The sequence below is a fragment of the Corvus moneduloides genome, chromosome 3 (genome assembly GCF_009650955.1).
Source record: "Corvus moneduloides isolate bCorMon1 chromosome 3, bCorMon1.pri, whole genome shotgun sequence".
NCBI lineage: Eukaryota > Metazoa > Chordata > Aves > Passeriformes > Corvidae > Corvus > Corvus moneduloides.
The window spans coordinates 110,620,520-110,644,925 of NC_045478.1; the positions used below are offsets into that span (position 1 = coordinate 110,620,520).

At 41.1% G+C, this 24,406-nt stretch overlaps 2 protein-coding genes and 1 long non-coding RNA gene across 4 annotated transcripts in view; 2 read left to right on the forward strand and 1 right to left on the reverse strand.

Moving 5' to 3' along the window:
- The window catches only part of COMMD1 (copper metabolism domain containing 1), a 62,622-nt gene that overhangs the window by 14,752 nt on the left and 23,464 nt on the right, over positions 1–24,406 (forward strand). The window contains exons 1-2 of one of the 2 annotated variants that reach the window (XM_032103499.1): positions 3,918–4,002; positions 4,238–4,519. In XM_032103499.1, coding sequence (XP_031959390.1) covers positions 4,256–4,519 — 264 coding nt within the window. In that variant the 5' untranslated portion in view covers positions 3,918–4,002; positions 4,238–4,255. Of the gene's footprint in view, positions 1–3,917; positions 4,003–4,237; positions 4,520–24,406 lie in introns of those variants that run through there. The other variant, XM_032103498.1, reaches the window with a different exon arrangement.
- LOC116441508 lies at positions 61–3,238 on the reverse strand. Its single transcript, XR_004239097.1, has 4 exons — positions 3,157–3,238; positions 2,180–2,289; positions 732–877; positions 61–255 (listed from the first exon to the last, which is right to left on the reverse strand). It is a non-coding gene; the product is annotated as an uncharacterized LOC116441508 (long non-coding RNA).
- The window catches only part of B3GNT2 (UDP-GlcNAc:betaGal beta-1,3-N-acetylglucosaminyltransferase 2), a 74,306-nt gene continuing 54,397 nt past the window's right edge, over positions 4,498–24,406 (forward strand). The window contains exon 1 of the mRNA XM_032103494.1: positions 4,498–4,519. The gene's annotated coding sequence lies outside the window, so the exon portion shown is untranslated. The remainder of the gene's footprint in view (positions 4,520–24,406) is intronic.

Sequence of the window (24,406 nt, forward strand, 5' to 3'; positions counted from 1 at the left end):
CAAAACTCCCCAGATTATCAAATATTGTTTCATTAAGGAAATGGTATTTGAAGTCATATTTTTATTGGCTGAATTGTATTTGAAGACATAGTGGGTATGTGTTGAAGGAGAACACAAGGAGAATTCAGTATGACCAAAACTGTTTCTTGCTGTTCAAAAGCATCTGCTCAGCCTCTGGAAAGGAAAGTGTTGCCAGTCACTGAGGGCAGGATTTGTGTGCTTGTAATATGACATGCTGTCCATAAGCTGTGCTTTCTAGGGGGGAAAAGAAAAAGTGTGTTTTATCAAATCTCAAAATACATAATGTGAGGAAACTCTTAATATCTAATGATGTTGTCTTACAGACTCTAGTTTTGAAATAGGCTTTTTTTACTTAGACATTTAAGTGAATAGTCATAGTCAAGTTAATTTACATTTTGCACTGGCATAGAACAGCTGTGTTTCTATACATTCTTAGAGAACTTTTCTGCTTTTTGCTAGTTGAAGATTTTTATGTTGAAATGGTAAATTACTTGTGATTACCAACAAAAACTGAAATTAGCTGAGAATATAAAGTCTCTATAACATAATGATGTGTCTCTAACAGTACAGTGACTGAAGGTATGGCAATTACTCTGCACTTTAATGTCTGTCTGGACTAAGTAACTGGCTTTAATAAGATGTATCACTCTAGAACCAATGCTGACAGTGATTCATATGTAGGAGCAGATGGATAGAACAGGTTTCAATACCTTTAAGTTCTGAGAATTTTCCAGTTAGGATGCTAAACTGTGCATGTGTTGTTTATTCCAGCAGTGAAACAATCTTCACCATGGCAGTGGGAGCTGAACAACAGCTGGTCATTGTCCTGGTGGTGATAAATGCTCATCTGAAGCTCCTAGGGTTTAATAGCATGAGAAGGAGACTTACAATCAGATATATTTTATCTGTCTCTAGTTATAAGCACAGAAGAACCACTCATGTTCCAGTTTTAAATTAATCCTTAGAAATATCAGTAAGATGTATCCACTATAATTTGATATTCTATGTAATAAATGAGCATTGTTAAAAGTAATTGAAAGAACTGTTTGTAATGCTATGCAGAGTAAGACTGGAAATACAATTTTTTTGCCAAGATAAATTAAAACGTTTCTCCAAGCTTAAAAAAAGTCTGAACTGAGTCCCTTCATATAAGCAATGGAGTAGAACTACATTTGTTTCAAGAATGAATCGTGTAAATGTTCATGCAACAAGAGACAGAGAAGATCAGCAAAGACTTTAAATGTTCTTTCATTTTTTGTCTGCAGTGAAATGTTTTCAAGTTAAGATGAAAAAGAATACTAAAATGAGTTACTGTTCTTATGTGATTTGAAAACCAGTATAGCCAGTGGGATTTGTTGAGGAATTTCAAAGAAAATATGTTTCCATTAATTGATATCTTCATGCAGCTGTACCAAAATGTAACTCATTGATTGTTTGTACCCACTTCCAGTTAATTTTTTATAATGGAATTTTTAAGTAGTAGTCATATTTCCAAGAAGGGAGAGATTCTAGTCTGAATGATGGATTACAAGGCTGTATTATTTAAGGTATGCATTATCTGATAAATACTCCACCAAAATACTGTGTGCTTGTTACCTTTTGGATTCTTGGCTGTGTACAGTAAGTTTAAGAGTATAAAACCACCCACATTGTGTGTACACGTGCACATGTGTATGAGGGAGGTATAAATGATTGCTAATTATCATACATGGTTTCCTTCCTCTGGTTTTATGTGACACTCTTTTGGCAGCAAACTATATCAGGGTGCTTATAATACATAAAGGTGCAGAGTTTTTAAATGTAGCTCACACTAGACCATAACTAATTGTCAATCTCTTGATATTTTTTACCAAACAGCCAGGTCGAACTGTCCTGTATATGCCCTATAATATTGTTTTGTGTTCCTTATGCTTAAAACTTCAAGTTTGGTCATAAGCTTCCTCATCTGGATACACTTCAAAGTCACATTTATATCACATGTCAGCAATAGGGAGCTTTGTGTCTGTGATTTTTTATCAGCTTAGAAGGGCACTGCCAGAAATCTTGATGCATCTTGCAAAAAGGATTTTTGTGAAGAGAGTGAGGTTAAAAAAAAATCTGGAGGATTACAGATGTGAAATATTTGAAGGTTATGAAATAAAGCCTAGAAAAGGGGTACCTGGTATCGCCATGAATCTGCATCAGGTTCACATTTAATACAGATGAGCTGTTTTGCCATGACACCTTTCCTTCACTCAGTGCAGAGGACACAGTTTGTGTTCTTGGTTTCTGCACAGCAATAAAACAGAAGGCAATTTTCTGCACAGCTGAACTGGGAAGAAAGTTTGCATCTGAACTTAATCTTGACAGGGCTTGCATAAGGTGCTGGGGTCTGTGCTTGTTGATTCACCTCCACTCCTCTCCCCCCATTCACATAAGCCAACACAGGAGATGTACATGAGCAGTAGCTGGTGTCACACAACACACAAACACAGATGTAGTGATGTGAAGAGTATTAAACCAGAAAATACTCCATACTGCTGTTAGTAGACAGTCCTGCTTGTGTAAGACATGACTGTAGGAAAGGGCTGTAAGTCTGAATAGCTTTTCTTCTGAAAATGAAAAGAAGGGCTGTTTTCACTTCCAGCATAATGAGTTAGTAGAGGATAATTACCTCTTAGGTTAAATATTTTCAATATAATGCAAGCAATATGTACCAATATGTCAAATGCCCTATAGAGAAGCCAGAATGGTGCACCAGGCAGCTCAGATTTTATAATAAAGTCACAGATGCTCCTATTAAGCTGGAACCTTAATACAACCAAGGCTTTACTCGTAGTGTTGATTGCCATTTATTTTCTCAATCACATAACAGATGGCGGCTGATCTATTGTGAAAGCAAGGCAAAGCAGCTCATGGCTCGTAAAAAACCTCTGTATACAAGCACCTCAGTTTCTAGATAAGCACTGCCCAGTCTTGCAGACAAGCCATGTGCAGTGCCCAGTGCTTGTGTCCAGCCCAAAGCCACACAATGTCAGCCCCCCTGGCTAAAGGAATGAGGCTGTGGTTTCCCTGAATGCAGGGAGTGCAGCTGTAGCAGTACCATGTCAAGGAAGATTAAATGGAGGCAAATCCCGAGGACTGGCCGCACTTCACCTTGCTGTGCCCTGTGTCAGCATGTGCTTGGAGGTGGTGTGTTTGTTTTGGAGAACTTGCATCCATTTTGTGTGAAAATGAAGCGAAAGCATCTGCTTGAAATGACGATGGGGAAACTTGACCACAGTTTCCTCTCTCCACCTCCCATCCTCCCTTCTTGGCCATATATAGTAGCAGCTATCGCCACTTAGGCAATGCAAATGTAAGGCTGTGGGCTTATCAGTTTTGAAAAAATATATGGAAAAACTGGATAACTGTATTAAAAAAAGGGGTTTTAGGAATAATAATCGTTTCTTTTGCTGCACAGGGTAGGGGAGTAAATGACCCCTTCCACTCTGCTGCAAAACACAAAGTATTTAGCCTGACAAAGTCCACCAATGCTCTAAAAGAAGCTGCAGTTGCATTTTTAATGCTTTTGGGGCCATACAGATAGAATAATACAGATGAAAAAATGCAGTTGCATTTTGCATTTTGACTCTTCCTTGAAAGAGTCATGCTCTTGCTGCTGCTTGGCTGTGGCCAGCGCTGCAGGCCCTGCTTTACTGGTGCAGCATTTACCAGTTTTGCTTCCTTGTGTGTGGTGTGGAGGTGGCAGATGAAACTGTGGATGTTGCAATGAGCTGGGCTGTCCCTTCACTTGTTTCAGCCCAGGAGCACGCCTTGTTTGTCCCAGCATTCCTGTTTCCTGGCCATCGGAACAGCAGCCAGCCCTGACGCAGTGTTTGTAGCAGTGTCCAGTTGGGAACGCCTGTGGCACAGTGGGCAAAGGGCCAGGAGACAGGGAGAAGCCTCCTTGCTATCCCATACCAGTGCTGAATTCCCAAAGGTGCTTCCAGCTCATTGCTGGTACCGATCCACTCCACTCCAGCTGTTGTGGGGCAGGAATCTGGGATAAGTAGTGGACACTTGCAAATTGAGTTTTAATGAGAGGTGTCAGGATATTTGCATAACCAAGATTTGTTTGTACAACCCCTTTAAGATCCAGTATTTGTCAAACCCTAAAGATGGTGACCTTTTTGTCCTCAGTTAAGGAGCGTTTCTGAGCAAGCTTTTCCTTTTTGCTCTCTTTATTTTTCTACAGTCAATTGCTTCAGCAGACATGGATTTGAATCAGCTGGAAGCTTTCCTCACTGCCCAAACCAAAAAACAAGGTGGCATCACATCAGATCAGGCTGCAGTCATTGCAAAATTTTGGAAGAACCACCGGACTCATATCCACGAGAGCCTGATCAATCAGAGCCGCTGGGATAATGTCTTGAAAAACGTGAACTGGCGAGTGGACCTGAAGTCACAGTTGAGGCACATTGATCAGATAAACACTCCTGTTGCAATAGTTGAAATGGAACTGGGAAAAAATGGGCAGGTAAGCGTCTTCTTGCAAAATACATAAACCTGATGTAGCTACATATGCCCTGAGGCATATTGCCTGTTGCTGAATTCACTGCATCCGAATCAAGCCAGCTGATTTGTCACCACTGGGCCTTTAATGGACTTGGAATTGTGGTCCATCTTTGGATACAAAGACACATTCTGGGTGGTCAATGCAATTTTCGCCTTTTTCTTTTTCATATCTTCATGTATGTACTGACAGCTCTCTTTACGTTAAGCTTGAAAAATGAGAGGATGTAGAAATCAAACATTATCGTATAATTCTGTTTGTATTCCATGCACTGCAAAGTTGATTAGTCTTCTTTTAATCCAACACTAAAATTAGTTAAAATATGCAAAGTAGGAGCTGAAAAAGAGTGAAGTTCACAAATAAGATTTTACACCAAATGAAGGGAAGGACTCCTTTTTATTTTACATAACACCCATTCTTATGTTAGAAGTACATCCTTTTTACCTGTCACATTATGCAATCTGGCCTTATCTGCCTGGAAGATATCTATATATATAGCTCTATCAGTGCTGAACACTGCCTTCCTGTTTTAATCTCCATAGTCCATAGGAATGTACAGCTAAAGGCACAGCTTCCCATCCTCACTTTTACTATCATTTTCTAACAGGAAATGTGTTTCAATTTGGTATCTTTTCTCTCTGCAATGTTTTAGTAAATTTTTAAACCTCATTTCTTAGCAGTAGCTGCTGCAAATCGTGCCATGAGCTAATTTGGGCATTTTGATGTTAATAGTTAACATTTAACAAGTTTCCTTGTATTTCATAATATTTTAATAGGGAGAGTGCCTGAGTTAGGAATACCTCAATCCATCCATACATGCACACACCTGGAATATACCTGTGCACAGGAATGATTGAATTCCAACTGTGTGCCTAAGCCAAGACCAGGATGTGCATACATGTAAACTGGGTTCCTACAGAGACAGCAGGTATTGTTGGAGTCATCCTGTTAGTTCACTTTTCTTTGCAGTCAGTGAAAGCTGATCCTTCCTGAGCCTTCCCCTCATGGATGTCTGCAGTGACCAATACAATAATGGTGTGTGGCTTTAGGTTTTTCCCTAACCTCAAAGAAGTGGGAGTTTTCTGCTCAGGATCTTGAGACTGGAAATGATTATGTTCTATTAGTAGCAAATGCAAAAAGGTTGTTTTGAATAAAAAGGTTACAGGGAGCACATTATAATGAGTACATTGAGTACATTAGTGAGCAAATGGGAGAAATACCTACAGTCATTAAAAAATGCATCCTTAACTCAGAATCTCTGCTGTGTTTCATAAGGGGATTATGTAGTTAGTGACTCCTGTTCTGAAACTGTTTTTCCCCCCAGTAATGGATTTTTACAGTAACATCAACCAGCAAGTACATTTATATTTCTTTCACCCTGTGCAGAGAGTCAGGGGATGTGAACATGGAGGAAGAATACACGTTTCTGAGACACTGTAATGTCTCTTACCAATGAGCCCCACAGCAAAATACAAATTAATTATTTTAGCAATGCCCTTCATGCTGAAAAGGGAAGTGGTTGTGTGAATGCATTTTTGGAACTGCCATCAAACACAACTTTTGCCTCCTTCCCTGAGGACAGCAGTAAGCTGTGGCAAGCCTAACACTTGGTGTGAGTTAAACTGGTACTTACTGAAACAACCATGGAGTAATTAGCATTGTCACCACTTGAGTCAATGTACATTTATTCTAAGGAGCTCTGGTTTCACATAGCCTTTAGCTTTGGATTAAATAAATTCTCTGCTGTAAATCTTTGGGTTGGGGCACTCTGCATCAGGCTGCATGCTCCTGTGATGGGATGAGTTCTGGGGACCCCACAGGTGTTTGGGGACTTCCTGGAAGGACTGGTCACAGAGACTCCTACTGGAGGTTGAATGAGTTGTTGCACAGTGAATCCAGCCCACAAACTTGAAGCTGTCATGTTTTATAGTCTTTATAAATATTTTTACTTTATTGTTAGCACATCTGTTCTAGATATCAAGTTTTGTAGAACATCAAATGCTCGTATACTGGTACCTTTCTTAGATTTAGCAGAGAACATATTTTCTAAAAAGTTGTCAGCCGTAGATGGGATTTGATGAATAATGAAGATCTGGCTTTGAAGAAGAAAGCTGGCTGATGATTCAGGAGTAAATTATTCACAACAGACTGTTTTCATTTGGACACATGATAACAGAGGAGTATACAAATGCATTGATATGTAATGAATTGACATGAATATTTCATGGTTCAACAGAAGCAAAGAAATGCTCTGTAGAAAATGTACCTTTCCAGAAGTCACTCTGATTCTTCTCAGTGTCTCTGGGTTGGATTTAGATCTCTGCCCAGCAGAAGGCCGGGCTGCTTGGTGGAGCATCTGCTCCTGCTTCAGTAAATTACTTGGCTTCCTGCCTGCCTTCTCTGAATTTTAGTCAGTCAGTTCTTTCATGATGGGAAGACTCTGTGTGTGAGACCTGATGTGGTTGAGAATGGGGAATTGGAAGTGACTGCTCCATAAATACCAGTAGACTGAGTTTACATGAATTTTTTCAAATTTTGTAAATGTTTTCTGACCAGAGAGAGATATTTCTGGCTTTGAGAATCCATCAGAACTTGCATGCATTAATTCTTGCTAGCTTTGCTGTTAGTGCTAATAGAAATAAAGGAACCCTTTTCCCTAAGTGCTCTTAAAAACACTTCTAATGAGAAACATTTGAATATACCATGCTCCAAACTTTGAAAAATTTGATTCGGGATCTGTAGCTTTGAATTTGAACTCTTTCTTCAGTAAAGATTTTACAGCAAGATTAAAAGTTTCCTTTATGGTGGTGGTGTAGTCTTTATAGATCCTGGTTCAAGGCAGATGAACATGCTAGTCATGAAATGCTCAGCTTTGAAAGCCCATTTTCTTTAACAATATGACTAAAAATAAAATGATAAAGCAGTTGCCCTTTAGCCTGCATTTGCCTTCATCTTGTGATATTTAGTGCTCATCACTGCTGGTACATTTTTTCCTTTTGAACAGCCCAGAATGGTTTTATCCTCTTGGGTTTTTTATCTACCTTGCTGGCTTTCTCTTAAAACATCTGTAACTACCTGCCCCCTTCTTTATGTCCTTTTTTATCGTGTTCTCCCTCTCCGAGCATTTCTGTAAAGCTCTTTTGGCATGAAATTTCAGCCAGACATGAATCTGCCTGGAAGGACAGCAGAGTGAGCTGGAGCATCCTCCTTCTCATGCCCTTCCTGCCCCTCTGCACCAGCACTGCTCCACGTGGTGGGCAGCCACTGCTGTGCAGTGTTGGCTTACCTGCACATTTCACTAACAGATTTATACCTGGCTTTGCCATTGAAAGAAAATTAATGCATTGGTTTTGCACCATGGCTTGGCACTAAGGTTGTATTTAAACTTGTTTTCTGGGCTTTGTCATGTTATTTTCCTCAGATGTGCCTCTTCCCTGTGGTTGTGTTCTTCCTGTGGGCTGATTTGCCAATAAATTTTACTTTCTTGCAGCATTATATATTTTGCAGTTTAATATCTGAGACTGAGATTAGATGAGAATTTGTTCTTGGCTTTTTTGCTTTAACTGACTTACAGAATGGGTATTTCCACATGCATTTCTTTTTGGTGTTTAAGATACCAGTAATCCGTGTAATATCACTTCTCTCGAGGCTTTGTTGGATCTTAAAGCATGTTTTATGATGAAAGAGTATTTTCTGTCCTGGTTTAACATGAAGCTGGGATTCTACTGCAGGAATCTTCCCAGAAAGACCTGAGATAATCGCATCAGGATTATGGATTAGAGGGTTTTTTCCCCAAAACATTGTATATCTCTTCTCTTTCCTTTTCTAAAAGCATCTACCTGACAGAGGTGTCATAACAGTTAATGATATACAGTGGGTAAATACCACAGTGTAACAAATACCAAAAGCTACAGACACGGTAAGAAATTAGGATCATTTCTTTCAAAGTTAAGGGCAAACAGCAGCCTTTCATTCCATATACTTTTTCTGATCTGAAATCATCAGGGATATGTATCTTCACAAAAGACAAGTATTTTTCTTTAAAGAATAAGCAAGCATTAGGAATAGATTTTTGAGTGAAAGTCTAATATTTGAGGCTTATGACTGTATTTTGATTGTCACTTTAAACTCTCCCCAGTGAGCTAAAATACTTTCTGATGAAAGGACTTGCTAGGTGAAGTGCACCTTTGCCAGTGCAACAACATCCTGGATGCTGAAAAAGTAGGAACTGTCAGCTGGCAGTTTACCTGCTGTCTGCTGATGGCTGGGTCCAGACCCTGGTAATTCAGAGAAAATAATAATAATAATAATAATAATAATAATAATAATAATAATAATAATAATAATGATGTGTGGAAAGAGTTTACAGGCAGTATAGACAATTGTCATGTGCTATACGTAGGAGGTAAAATGCTACCAGTATTTAAGGTCTGGAGCTTGACATTTCATCAAGTTTTGGTTGCAATGGCTGTAAAGATTTAATTAATGTTTTAGGAGGGAGTGAAGCAGGTCTCAAAGTCAACTTCTGGGAGATTAAATTTTTTTCTGACTTGTTAATTATGTCTATGCTACACAAATTTAGGCTGAAATTTCTATCATCTGTGCTATAAACAAATTATTTATAGCATTCACACATGAACGTGCTTTCACAATGTAATAAAAAAATCTTAGAATTGATCATCTATGAATCACATTCCCTTGCTGGGAGTACAGACTGAACGCTGCTGAGGATGTGGTGGAGTTTTGTGCATTTTTCTAAGCCAGGGTCTCTTGGCTTTTGTCAGCTCCAGTTATCCCCAGCAATAGCTGTCGCTGCTGCAGAGAGGTCAGAGCAAGAGAATATCAGGAGTGAGGAAGGATTATGGTTGCGCCTGCTTTTGCCTCTGTGTGACTCCAGGTCAGGCTGCTTCAGAGATATTGCTGAAAATAGCCCCAGATAATGGATCTTCAGTCTTTTTTATGTAGGATCTGTTTGAAAAGGCACATGGCTTTTTGTAGGATATCGGTGTGGGCAAAGCGATGCGTGGAGAGATGAAAAGCAGCTCCAGGTACCCAAACCAAAATGACACCAGCCTGGACTGCAAAGAGGAAGGAAAAGCAACCACCAAACCATTTTTCCTTTCCAGCCATAATCTGTCTTAATCGTTGTAGCTATTAACATCATCAGAAATGATGTTCCAGTCAAAAATGGGAAAGCACAGGCATTTAGAAGCCAAATGAATCAACTTAACCCAAATGGGCTTAATATTTTTATGTGATTAAAATGATAGAATATGGTAAGTAGAAGTCAGTTGGAAAAAAATCACCTTTGTGTCCAAGCCAAATGTAATCATTTGAGCTTTTGTTCACCTTGGAAATTTATGAGCTGGAGGGAACAGTTACATAAAGGCAGTACAGTGCAAAAGCAAATAAAAAATGGAGAGGGCACCAGGTCACTCGGCACAGAGGAAACTGGAACACAGTTGACTGACTTAACTCAGTTATTTACTTAATCCTCTGCATGGTACTCTCTGTAGTCCTTTGCTTCGACAGGTCAATTTTTGTCACCTTCTTGAAGAGAAATTTGGGAACAAGAAGAGAATTTTGTTATTTGTGGCTCTTGGGACGTGGAAGTGTAGTATGTACGTTAAGGAGATAAGAGCATTAAATGGAGGTATTACATAACTCCAACTCCAACTGTCACTTCTCCACTGGATATATTTGACAGTATTTTTTACCTCATCTGTTCATCCTATACAAAGCAAGGGTATTCTGCAGTAAGTAGTGCTAACAGTTTCCATCCTGGTTTGTTTGTGCCATGTATATACGGATGTGCAAGTGCACACATACTCATATATTCCATGTCTTTACTCTGGATCTGGATTTGCTGAAGTAATTAAATAGAATAATTTAACTGAGATATAAGTATTTTTGACTGTAGCTGAGCTCAGGGTGTTACAGGGAAAATTCTGCATTAATTGAAGGTGAGCTCTATGAAGGCAGCAGTGATGCCCATTTACTGCCTTTCATCTGCCTAAATTCAGATTCAGTCTTTGACCCTTGAAATTTTTTATCTTCTCAGGACTTGCACATTCTGACAGGGGACTTGCCATCTGTTATAATGATTTCAATGATATCAACAAATATTTTGCAATCTAACATCAATCTGGCATTCACATGCAGCCTTGAGAAACAGATTGCAACAAGGCTGGCACAGGGGCAGCTGGGGTCAACAGACCTGGCTGTTGAAAATTGTCCCAGCAAAAGTGTTTCACCACATACCTTTTCTTGGACTTGGCTCTACAGGATCGGAGACCCTAAATTGCATCTCCCCCATCACCAAAGGAATTGTTCTGTTTGAGGCAGGTTGGCAGAGCAGTTTCTATGTGACTCTTGCACTACTGTGGTATAAATAATCACAGGCAGTCCCACTGTTTGTGCAATTCCCCACCACCATGGACTTGGAACTGTGTGGAGAGTGCCTGCAAACATACAGATTAAAGCTTTGCATTTGCACAGAATGCCACATGCAGACCAGCACCATTTGGCTGCATGACCTTGCAGCAAAACTCATCTATAATTGAGAGGAGATGTAGTTGAAGGACTGAAAATTATAATCTCCACTAGCATCTTTTTAACAGAAGTCAAAAGTTTTGCATGATTCTCAAAAAAAAAAAAGTTTTAAAAGGAGAATATTTCTTTGCTGGAGAACTTGTATACAGCAAACCAAAGCCTCTTTGCATCTTGGCTCTGGTGGTGTCCATCTGTGTTCTTCAGAGGACTTGGATATCAACATTTGCAAGTAATTTGTTCTTAGGAGACTCAGGAAAAAAAAGGAGTTGTTATGAACATAAGTGCCCCATGCATTGGCTAACAAAGCATCTTGTTTTTACAGGCCTAGCCTGGCCAAATACATTTAAAATTGTTGTTTTGCCAGTTGGCCAGCCTTGCCCCTCTTGACACTATGCCACCTTGCTGCTGAGAAGTGCTTTGGAGATCTTTTCAGGTTTGTCATGATCTCTGTCGAGATCCCTGAGCACTAGCATTCAGGGCTGTAAGTAAGAACAGGTTCTTAATTTATTTTAATTAGGAAGAGCTACTGCAGGAGAAGGTATCAGAAGATACAAAAGGAGGAATCTGGCACATAACTGGGGAGAAACACTTGTAGAGCATTACACTCTTTTTGCTGCTTAATCCTTTGGATTCTTTTTATTCTATCTTAAACATATGGGGGTGTATATATATATACGTTTCATAAAAGATGGACCCCAGTTTTTGCTGTGCAAGAATTGATGGAACAGAAGAAACAACACAGTCCAGGGTGGCAGAGCAAAATCCCTTCAGCTCACGGCTAGTTCTCAGTGTAATCTTTTGATTGAGCAGATACTTCCATTCTAGTTTCTGGCAAACTATGGCTTTCCATCCTTCTAGAGCTTCTACTCAGCCTAATTAAAAATGAAAAAAAGATAAATATATATTTTTTTCCTTTTCTTTTCTTCTTTTCATTCTGTTTACACAGCTTCTGACTGAGTGATTCCACAGGTAGCTGGCTGGAATCTGCTGGTGTACAAAGCTGTCCTTGGGAGTTGGTAACTGAGCATTAATGCTGAGGTGCTGTGAGCTCCCTGCACAGAAATGCAGTTAGTCACTATGTGAAATGCTTGGAATACTAGCACCCTGTTTGGATAAAAGCAGGCTCTCACTCCTGCTGCAGTTGCTCTTGCTGTTACATACCACTAGCAGTGCTACCTAGGGACTTCTAGAGGCCAGCAGAAAAGTTTTGGGAGGGGCTCGTGCCCCTTCCCTGAAATGAAGAAGTAAGTGAAATAAGACTGTAGGAAACAAGGCTTTTTTTTTTTTTTTTTTGCAGGTTCACTTACCTCTATATCAAAGTATTTGTCTCCTCCTTAGTATGTTGGCTTCATCTTGTCAAAACATAGAGTGAAAGAAAGGCAGTAAATAGAACTGCCACAGAAAATCAGACGTGGGTGTGAGAGGGTAGTTTTGGTGTCAGGTCTTTTCCTTGCTGTGAGGTGCACTTGAAAAGTTCCTGACCTTTGCTGCTTGTCCTCAGCGTTGTGCTGCCCCAGCAGTGATGTGTTCATGGAGCTGAAAGTGGCTGAGGGAGTCCAAATGAAATTTTTTTGTTTCCTCCCCACCCTTTTATTTTTTTCAGCCACATTTTTAGTGTGGATCAATTTGTTGAAGGGACAGGTTGAGGGCAGAATTGGGCAAAAGAAATTGAGAACTCTGCCTTGCCTTGAAAAAAATGCTCATTTAAGCATACATGTTCAAAGAGCCACTATTTTAAATCCTAGCTAGTGATCTCGTGAACAGAAATGAAGCAGCTCTCCTTGAATGCTGACAATAACTTCTCTGAAGTGCCAATTTTTCTTCCAAGAATGGAGGAGGAATAGAAAATGAGAGACACGGCTGTTGGATGAGTTTTGTATTGTAGAGTTCATCTGGAGAAGGGTGGAAAAGGTATCTGATATGGAAATGATCTAAAAGGGTATCTGGAGGTGGGAATCTGCACAGATTGCAAGAACAGGGGAGTCTTGGTACTCTAAGAGCGTTGTTATTCTTTGTTTCTAGAAAGTTTCTCAGCTCCATAGATTTGTGACAGCCTTAATGAGAAACATGATAGAAATACTGGTCCTATTCCTTGTCTGGTTATTTTGTCTAGTGTTAGTGGGAAATATGGTGAGCTGAGCCACAGCTTGGCTGAATTGCCTGAAGTGATTCTCTAAGTCTGGGAACAGCAACAGAGCCCTGACTTACTCACAGCTTTAACAAATAAACTCATTTGTTGTTCGAGTTCTTTTTCATTCAATGGTTACAAGAAGTTGGTTGCTGTTGACAGTTTCGTCCTCAAAGTAGCTTTCTCTGTTTCCTTGCATGCGTCTGTTCCTTTTTTTTTCTTTTTGCTTGTTTTGAAAATACTTTCTGAGGCAGTGTGGTGAAGCATAAGTTTCCCTGCTTTCCTCTGAAAGGAGATGGTTGGGAGGAGATCAGTGGCAAGTGCTTTTGGTTAAGACATCATTGTTCTATGTACTACTTGAGGAAATGACTACTTTGAACATAATTCCAGGAGCAAATCCTCTTCATTTAGAAAGAGATTCTAACTTACAAAAGATACAAGACAATCCTTTGATTAAGAAACCTCTGGCAGCTGTAATTTTGCATAGACCTTGACACAAGGGGTTTTTTCCTGTTCTCCTTTCAAATTATCGGTTGCAAAACCCCACAGAGATAATCAGACATGCAAATCTTCACTATATTTTTAGTTCAACTCACTGATGTATAATCATTAATATGTTAATATGACAAGGAAAGCAAAATTTAAATTGCATATGCTTAATTTGGTTAATAAATGCTTGAAATACAGTCCCAATTTTAGAAGTAGCCATACTTGATGCCGATTTGTCAGGGGATTTTTTTCCCTTTTAAATCACAAGGAGAGTATAAAACCTCTTGTTTTATGCATAGAAATACCTTTGTAGTGCTATTTACCCTGACCCTGCACAACCAAAGGACCTCTCTGCTGGGAATTGGTGCTCCTTGTACACATTGTCACATTCCTAATGATTGAATTGTAATAAATTGCGTCAGTGGAGACCTAGTGAAGATTGTGGTATTGTAATTTGAGTTCCCAGACTGCTTTAGGTGGGGTTAGATAGGCAGATAGAAGATGAAAACAGCAAAGTTTCCTTGTGTTCAAATATGGCCAAGCTCCACCAATGCAAACCAGGGATGTGCTTGCCCTGTATTTAATTTGCAGTGGCCTAACTAAATGAGATACAAATTACTGCTGGAATTAGAATTAGGCAGCTTCTGAATCTTGGTTGAACATGCAAAGCTGCTATAATATCCAGATTTTTTTTAAACCCCTGAAGTGATATTTGAATGTTTACAGGCAATAAACTTTTCAGTCAATTGATTCCATTTCTGTTGAATCGCCCTCAAAAGTGAAGCTGTGCTTTAAGGACTATTAAAAAATTTCATTCCATTTAACCTGTAAATACGCCACAGGACTTGAGAAAATGAGTTTGATAATTGCTTTTTTTTTTTGAAGACTTCAGCCTCGAAGGCAACATCTTAAAAGGGCTCAGCATTGAGGAGAGTCTCTAACGTATCCAGCTAGAGCCAGTTACACTGGCCTGACTTCCTTGGTCTGAGGTAATGAGGTGTGACAGATCATGAGTGCAGTGCATCATGGTCAGAACCAATAACCCCTTTCAGAAAATTGCATTTCTGCTCTAAGCAGTCATTTTGAGTTATCTGCAGCTAATTGTAAACTGCCTGCTTTTATGGAAGTGGAATGCTCGTGTTTCCCAGTAAATATTGCTGTGATGCTCCGAGACAGCTATGAAGTGCAACTGTCTGGGAGAAAGCTCAAGTCTGATCAAATTTAATTAGACTGGAACCTGTTCCTGCCTACAAATATCTTGATTATACGAGGAGAACAAACACAGCACTTGACAGAATTGGCTTTTGTGATAGCTACTGCTGTGAGAACGTGAAAAAGAAGTGTTGATTCCCATGCTCCTTCTCACTGAAGATTGAGCTGAAAAATGAGCCGTGTCTGCATCCAGCTGGTCACCCAGAGAGGACATGGAGAAACCCAGGCTGCTTGAGGGAAAGATAAATCTCTCTGCCTTGGACTATTCCCTCAAAGGATCTGTTTGTATGGACTCCAGAGGAAAGCAAACATTACTAGGTCAATTCTAGGAGCCTAAGGTTTGGTGAGATAGATTCCACCCTCTGTCTGAACTGCTTAGTGATTGATGTGGCTTGACAACTCCTCCTCTCAAATGAGTGGTATGGATAAAACCTCGTCACTTTGTTCAGCTCAGGGCAGTGGAGGCAAACTGCCTCAACCTTCGTTTTTTAGGAAGGAAAAGCAGAAAAGAAATGCAGCACCTGCCCTTACACTGTGGGAATTGTAGTTGAGTGAATGTCATTAAGCTGTCAGCCAAAGAAGTGCAGGCTGCTGGGTGCGAGACCTGTATTTGCATTAAATCAAAACTCTTGGGGTAAAAATTAATGCAAGTTATAAACGAAATTGTAAGGAAAACTTCTTTAAATGTGAGCTTCTTTTTAAAAGTTGTATTAAACAAGCACTGAGTTTACAGAGCAGAAGTACTTAGAGGTTTAAGCACACCGAATGCTTTGCGTGACAACAGCATGGATAAACTGTGATCCAGGAGCACTGAGATACCTTCATGGTTTGGGATATGAGGTGTGACTGAGCCACCTTTTTTCCTATCACTTCCCTCTGCAAACACACCAAGTCAAGCTGGGTGGGTGCTTAAGGGAGAAGAAAGACAATACCTGCAGCTGAGAGTGAGGATTTGAAAGATGATGGACAAATGGGTCAGTTTCAAGGGCTTGAAGCTGCTCTCTGGGGAAAGAAGCAGTGAAGAAAAGAAGAGGGTTGTTGTTCCAGGCACAGAGCTTGGAGATCAAAAGGACTCGCTCACCTCTGAGGGGGACTGTTCTCCAGAGCTGCTGGAGGAGACCTTGGTTTGAGGGACTTGGGTGTTAGATGGTGCTGTCACATCCCAGTGGCCTTTGGGTTGTCTGGGGGATGTTGGCTTGCCATGATCCTCGTGCAGAAGCTACATAGTAAGAAAACTGTGTTCAGCAAATCTTTGTATTTTATCCTAAACCATCAACTTTTGCTCTGAGCAAGCAGCACTTTTCTTTCAAAGAGCATTGGACATTGCTATTCTCTGGCATTGCTTTTTGGAAGAAGAAAGATTTTTGGAAGGGGCTGTCAGAAGTGGCATGCTGTGCTCCAAGCTGCCTTGTTCCTTCTGCCCCTTTTGGTGTGTTCGCATGACAACATGTAGAGCTCTTGACAAAATCTTCTGGCTCCCAGGAGACGTTTCAGCTCCTGCCTTTCCCTCAGGGCAGCACGAAGAGCTCCTGGCCAGAGGGCTGAGGATGGCAAGTGCTTTTATGTGCAAACAGGGGGTATGAGATTTGCTGTCAGCAGGAACTTGCGCATGACTTCAAATGCTGCTTGTGCTCCGGGTCAGCCTGGCTCATGATGTCCCATCCTAGGAAGTGACAGCAGTGTCCAACAACGCTGTGTCCTCTCAGAGGGCAGGGCTTTCTCCTGCAGACAGGGAGTTGTCACCAGGCCTCTCCCTTTGCTGTCTCACCGCCTTCCCCGTTCGGCACCATTCCCTGCCTGAGTGCGGCTCCTCTGCGCCCTCCTTTCTTCTGTGCCCTTTGCTTGGCTCTGGTTGGGTGTTTGTTTTCTCTCCCACACTGGCTCTGTTTCATTCACTACCCAGAATAATAAGAGGTTTGTTGAAAGGGTGCTGCTAAGTAATTTGTCTTCTTCATTCATTCTCTCTTTGTTGAATGTTTCTTTTCACTGTGCTTTGAATACAAAATTATTAATTTCATCATAGTTTATTTCAATAGTATTTATTATTGTGGAGGCTCCTACAGAACCCTTCTTACTGCCATAAAAATCTCATAAATGAATACTTATAATCAGTTATGATGATATTTTAATTCCCATTTCGAGGATACAGTCTGAAGGCAGAGAACATAAGCACATGGATTTCCATTAATTCTGGTGGCCAGTGTGAAAAACCTTCAACCCAAGTTTGCAGAGTGCAGAGCCTTCATGGTATTGCCAGGGTACATCTCTGACAGTGCAGCCACGGCAGTGATGGACATCAGTCCTGCAAGCCAGACCCCAGGTGCCTCAGACTAAGCCTGGAGAAAACAGGGAACACACAGTGAGTTATCGCCTGGACAGATGTTGGCTTGGGCCTCCTGTATGCACAGAACATTTACCTTTGGACAAAGAAGTTTAATTATTGGCTCCATGCATAATAATGACAGAACACTCATTATATCCATAAGCCACCGAAGAAAATATTAGTGGGATTTTATTTTCAGCCAGAGAAAATCTGAGATGGAGGTATATTGGAGCAGATTATTAATACCTCCCCATCTGAAATCTGGGAAACGGCTTCTAGTACTTCTCTTTCCTTTCCCTGTTGTTAGAACCTACGTCAAATGCTGCCTTTTATCTGAAGTGGTTTCCCCAGAGACTCATGCTCCATGCCAGTTCCAGGTATTGTTCGCCCTCTGTCCTCCTCTGAGCATCTTGTTTTTTCCAAATTTTCAAGTGTGAAGCAATAGTATTTTGTACCTAGTGAAATGTAGTTATTTGGTTACACTGCATGCACTGTAATCTATAAAGTGACTCTCGGGCTTTGCTAAAGGAGTAAGCAATCAGGCAGTAGGCTCGGGGTCCAGCAGGTCCTGAGCTGCAGGTCAGTCACCTCTCAGCAGCAGCACTGCCTCTCTTGCTGTGTGTGAGGCCCCGTTTCTCTCTTCTCTTTCTGTGCTGCTTCTACTTTCATTTCTTCTGCCTCTCCTCTTTTCCCTCCTACCTTTCTCTGCTGGTTCTACTTTCATTTCTTCTGCCTCTCCTCTTTTCCCTCCTATCTTTATCTGCTGCTTCTACTTTCATGTCTTCTGCCTCTCCTCTTTTCCCTCCTATCTTTCTCTGCTGGTTCTACTTTCTTGTCTTCTGCCTCTCCTCTTTTCCCTTCTGCCTCTCAAGCTGCTGTTCTGCCCCTTTCCTCCATCAATTTTTTCCCTTGGCTTCCTCCTCACTCCCAAACTTGATTCCTTGTTTTGTATCAGCAGAGCTACTGGGGTTTTTTTCCTTTATTTGAGTTGTGCAGCACAGCAAAGGACCACAAAGCCCCAGGTTAAAGCTGCCCATGAGCACATGAAGGTACAAAAGCTGTCCTGGGGAAGGTCTAGGTTTGCAGGGTGTCTCCCTGTGCTGTTGCTTTACATTATCCTACTGAGACCCAGTGCTGTGTTATGGAAACAGTATGTGGTTCTTGCTCTGTGGCTTTCTGGGAAGCTGTGAATAGATTGAAATTTTGCATTAAACTCCTTGTCTAAACTTCTGTGGATTTAGTGAACAGAGCTTTAAAAACAAAGATGGAATATAGAATAGTTACTTGGCACCTGCATCTTCTAATACATTTGAAGTAATGAGCTTTATGTGGTACATTTGTGTAGCTAAGCTGTAAAATTTTGTTCATCGTGATGATTACACTGAGAATCAGCTTTGCTGGCTGAGGTACACATGAACACAAACGAGGCTTATTACCCTGAAGACTTGATTAGAAGTGGGCAGAGGGCAGCTTGAAAGTAAAGCAGCATATTTGCATTTCAAGTGAGCTGCAGTTGCAGTGAAGACGGCAAACCACCGTCAGTTCGAATTGCTCGTCAGTCTGTAGCAATGCAACCACACACTGATGACAGGACACGTGGCTGCGAGGTGCATGAGGACACTGCTCCTTCTTTCTGATGGTTCTGTCCCCTTTGGAGCAGTGACTCATGTGGCAATACCAGCTTCAAACAGCATGCTGTCAAGGGGTTTAATGGATTTACAGAGAGAATCGACTGTGCACGCACTGGATGAAGTCTTCAGATGCCTCATTGAATATCAGCAAACCAAAGGGTCGTTATCTCTTCCCCTCTCCCCTCCTCACCTCATCTGTCATCTGTTTGTAGCCTGCACTAATCTGCCTCTTCAGACCTTTATTGTGAGTTGCCCTTACTGGAAACTAGATTTTGAGAACCGAATATGAACAAATGGGTCTGTCGCACATGGAAATAAGTATTTTTTCTTTTCCTCTCCTCAGTGGTAAACATACTTCACAGTATGGGCATTGTTAATGTAAATGCCAGCATCTTTTTGACACTGAATGGTATTTTTGATGAAGGCAAGGGCTGGGTCACCAAAGTGGATGGAATGTGACTTTTTGTGCTGAAAACAAGAACATGAAGATCTCTTACACTCGAAATTATGAAGGTGTGTTTTGTCCATGGTTTCGCTCCTCTGTACAAGCAACCTTTTATCTCTCAGGCTTGTGTTTAGTCTTTAGACTTGGCTGCTACTAATTAGAGACAAATCAGGTGAAAAACAATGAGTCAGATATTGAGGAAAAGACGTGAGTTTTTTTCTATTGAAGCAAAGTGCTTTACATGTTCAGTCTGTATTTCTGATTAAGCAGGAGGAGATTTTCATGTCCTGCCAGAGGATTTTTGAGTATTAAAGTAATAGCATAAGACCCTAAACAGAAAAAATAATGTTTTATGATCATGGCTGTGCTACATCACTAAAGAAGTTGCCTTCATGGCACTGTAAGTTCTGTGCTGTGCTCGTGGGCTGAAAAACTCCAACTTTACAAGCTAATGGCACATTTTCATGCCCCTGATAAATTCTCAGTGTATTTGGTTTCACGTGCAGCCTTCCATTTGCACAAACAGCTGGATAAATCAAGCTATTCTGGCTTTTTTCTGCTCTTCACTTTGTCTCCTCTTCCTTCTTATCTCTGAAATTTCCCCGTTTGAGTCACTGCAATGTGTTAGGTACTCATGTAGCTCACCCCCTCACAAAGATACATGCCTGTGGACTTTTTTTGGAAACTTGTGTTCAAACTCACAGGGCTGCACCCCTGCCAACTTGCTGTGTGTAGGTGTGCCAGGAGCAAGTTATCAATTACTGACAAGGAGAGAAATCTCCGGGGTGGAGGAGGCCCTGGAGATACCCAGAGAGTGTTTCTTCTGAGGTTCCTGCAAGGATAGAAATCTGGTTGTTTCAATGGGTTACAGTGCATGGGGTGACATCAGGCTGGCAACCTGTCACCAGTGGGGTTTCACTTAGGCCTGGTGCTCCTCAGCATCTCCATAAACACCTTTGATGCAGGTCTTGAAGGGATACTAAGGAAGTTTATTGATGGAACTAAATTGGGAGGAGCTGTTGACTTCTTTCTGAGGTATTTCCTGGAATTTTTAGGAGGAATTTCTTCACAGAAAAGGTGATTAAGCATTGGAATGGGCTGCCCAGGGAGGTGGTGGAGTCACCATCCCTGGAGGTGTTTCAGGAAGGACTGGACATGGCACTCAGTGTCATGGTCTGATTGACCACGGTGGTGTTGGGTCACGGGTGGGTCTTTCCCACCCCAGTCTTTTCTGTGATTCTGTGGGTTAATCCCATATGTCATGCTTATGAAGGATGGGCCTAATCCTCACCTTAAAAAGATGCTTTTTTTGTACTGTATTTGTGTATCTTCAAAGATTTTGCTTCTCCTCTAGCTTCTAATAATTCCTGTATTAAGGAAGAGTTTTAAGGGGAAGAGAGGGAGTACATGCTGCTTTTAAAGCTCTGAATTGATTATTAGTGTAAGATGCATCAACCTGGAGTTGTTTCATCCCCCAGGGACTCAACACAATCATCATCATCACATCTTTTCTTTGTGCATTTGCCTCCCCTTTCTTTTTCCCCCCAAGGAGATCAGAATCTAAAAGGGAGCCTTGGAGCTTGTCTTGTTTGAAAAACCTCCAGATTTCTGGCTTGCTGTCACTGTCATCATTGAACAGCACTGCAGTCAGGTACCATGGTGATCTTAAACACTGTCACACTGCCTGCATGTACTTGTCAAATCATTTTTGTAAGGTTTTTTTTATTGCTTTGATTCCAAGATGCTGAAACAAGAGGCATATCTAATCCCCACTATAATGTGAATGCTATTTACCTGAGAAGAAACTAATTTTTAATGATTTACTTATTGCTTATCAGCACCTTATACTGCTGTAGCTGCACGAGAACAGCTTCTGACATGGGAACCTGCCTGTGTAAAAGTGCTGATCACTGAAAGACAAATGGAGCTCTGCTTCTGGACATGAGTTTCAAATGAACACTGGTAAGGAGTTCTCTGAAAGTAGAAATAGAAAACAATGTTCTCCTAACTTCCCTGGTCTTTAACTTGTTCAGCAAGCAATTCTTAACAGTCTTGTTCTGGGCTTGAAACCATTTTCTAAAACATGGAAATTGCATTGCACACAGACCTCAAGGCCATGGCCACAGATGGAAGAGCAGAACCAACTCAGAATTGTGTTTAGACATCCCTTGTGGCACCAGGGCTGTGTAATTTCCCTTCCCTGTGATTCCAGAACATGGCAAAGCTTCCTGTGATTCCAGAACCATACAGGACTCCAAGGTACAACATTATCCTCCTCCTTAGGATTATGAGAGTGGTTGATACCATGATCTGGCTGATACTGTCCTGTGAGGGATGGTGGTGGCAAGGGTTTGTCCTGTCTCTAACCCAGTGAGGCTGGAATTCCTAGTTCTTCCTAACCTGAAGCATACCTTGTTTTCAACAATCAAAACAGCTTTCTCTTGGGGGCTGTGAAGTGTGAGAAAGGCAACAAACAAGTTAATGACAACTTAAGCTGGAAGCCTACCGTAATTCTTTCTTTTTTTCTCCTAATTCATGGGTCACATAAGTACCAAGTGGCCAGAAGCACTGGAAACTAACTTACTGGGAAACTGGGGCAGGGGCTGGAAATAAATCTTTGAGTGGGAGAGCTTTCTTCTGGAAGAATTTTTACAAATATAAACATTGAAACACAGAAAATCTGGTTCTATCTAAATAACTTGTTGTGTTGGCTTGACAAAGGCTAATTTTCAGCATCTAAAAAGGGGACTTCTACTGATTTTTGATTTGTTATTAATCTCAGGATCTGAGATTCAAAATAATTTATTTTTTTCCTCCTACTTCAAAAAGAAGACCACAGACTCTACCCTGCAACACCTACCTGAGGTCAAGCTTCCTGGGCAAATCCCCAGGGTTTTGTGTTCATTCAGCTAAAGCTCTGTCTCTAAGGCTGGCCTTGTTTTTTGTAAAAGAGTCCAGAGAGCAAGATAAGGCTCGAGGTGATGAATTACTGTTGTACTAATGGCTTGTGTTTCACCGAGGATGTAGCTGAAATGGGGCAATATCGCTGCCTCAAAGAGGTGTTGTCACAGCAGGAATTCTGAAAATACTGCAGGGGTTTATTTACTTCCATGAGGACTTGAATTCCAGCTTTTCTATGTGATGCTCATCTTCCCTAGCGTAGCCTCCATACACTGGGCTGCCTGTTTTCCTGCTAGGCCGGGGCTTGGGATGATGTCAGAAAATGGGAATTACGGTGACGGGAGTGGAATTACTCAGGGTTTAGTTTGTTCCCCCTCCCGCCAGCAGCTGAAGGAGAGGATTTGTTTTCCAAGTACAGTGCCAGAACATCAGTGAGATTTCAGACAGATGCTGTTCTCCTGAGACATGGCAGTTCTTCATTCTTTTTCAGCTTGGCTGGACCCAGAGAGTCTTAATCTGCAAGCAGAGTGATTTTCCGCTCTGTACTATGGATCCTGATACACACCTTTGGGCAATTCCTTCGGGTTTGTTGATAGTGGGAAGAGTCTCATGGAGCATTTATCCAAGGTGCCAGAGGTAGCCTTGGAAAAGATCTTTTCCCTAGGGGGAGACAAAATTAGTGTAACCTGATGGGCAGTCGGAATGACGACAGCAAAGAAAACAACAACAAAACAAAAAATTCAAGCTGCTGCCTCCAAGAAGTACAAGGTGACATCTGGGAAGGTTTATTCTCCACCTAATATTTGGCAGTCAGAATTGCTGCTGAATGGTGTGTGTTGAGTCTTGTCTCTGTAGGTTCGTTGTGTGGTCAGTGGAGGGAGAGGCTTCTCCAGGGAGTGGCTCGGGGTCGATTCAGAGGGCAGATTTAGCCTGACAAAGACTACCTTAAGCACTGCAGCTAACGGGACTTGGGGTGAATACTCCTCAGTGTGGTTTATTGCACAAATATTTGGAAAAGCCTGCTGGTTGCTCGGCCAGCACCTCGAAAAGCCACCTTCCAAGTTCAACTGATGCAGCAAAGAGAAGGTTGTTTGTGATACCAATACATGTGTTTGCTGTCCATCCTCGGTGAAGACGACTGTTCCTCATCTTTTCCCTACCCCTTGATCCCTCCAAAACCACACACACTGATGCTTTGAGTGGCTGCATTTTCCTGCCTCGTTTGGGAGGTCACACTTTTTAATCTTTTTGTTGCCGGTGGTAAGAAGGGGTGAAAAGAAAGGGTGTGCTGTGAAAGGGATTTTTAGCGAGGTATTTGTCTCCCGTGAACTCAGTGACATTGTAATAGCTGTGCTTGTAACATTATCCCTAAGTAAAAGCTGAGAGTTTGCTGATTGTTCCCCTCCAGCTCTGGAGGGGTGTCCTGTTCCCTCCTGTGTCTTTTACGCTTTGACTTCTCAGTTTTTAAAACAAGAACGAAATTCAAGGTGAGTGCAATTTTTTGGTGAGAGTTGCACATTTATAAAAGTTGTAATACAAATAATAGAAAAATATTTTTATGTCGATTAAAAAAGAGGGAATTTGTTCCTCTAATGCTCTAAATGGAACAAAAACTTCATCCACCAACTGATCATCTGTTGCCCACAGAAGTATTTCTGTGCGGCTCTGAGTAGGTTTCTAAACCGGCAACCAAAGATGTGAACACTTCTGCAAAAGCAGTTAAACCTCTTAAATTCTGCTTTCCTTTCTCTTTCTTTCTTTTGCCTGAGACTGTTTTGCCTTTATTAATCCTTAGCAAGTGTATCTTTACATCTTAAAAATATGGAATAATTTAAATTTAATATCATATCAATATTTTTGCAGTGAATACCACTTACAGTATGAAAGATTTATCATATGGTTAATAAAATTACTTAGACATTCTGTATTACAAAACTGTAGGAAACTGTTATGTATCCAATTGCCTACTGTGTGGTGTTTGGAGCAGGAGGGACTGGATTTGGCAGCATGGCTGTGAAGACAGACAGAATTAAATCCAGGTTGTTTTATCTTTTCATTGGAAAATGTCAGTGTGTTCTAAAAAACCACCATTTATTCAACGTTGAAGCATCACCTACAATGGGAACATGAATTCCTTTCCATCTGAGCAGGAAGCAGCCAGCACTATCTA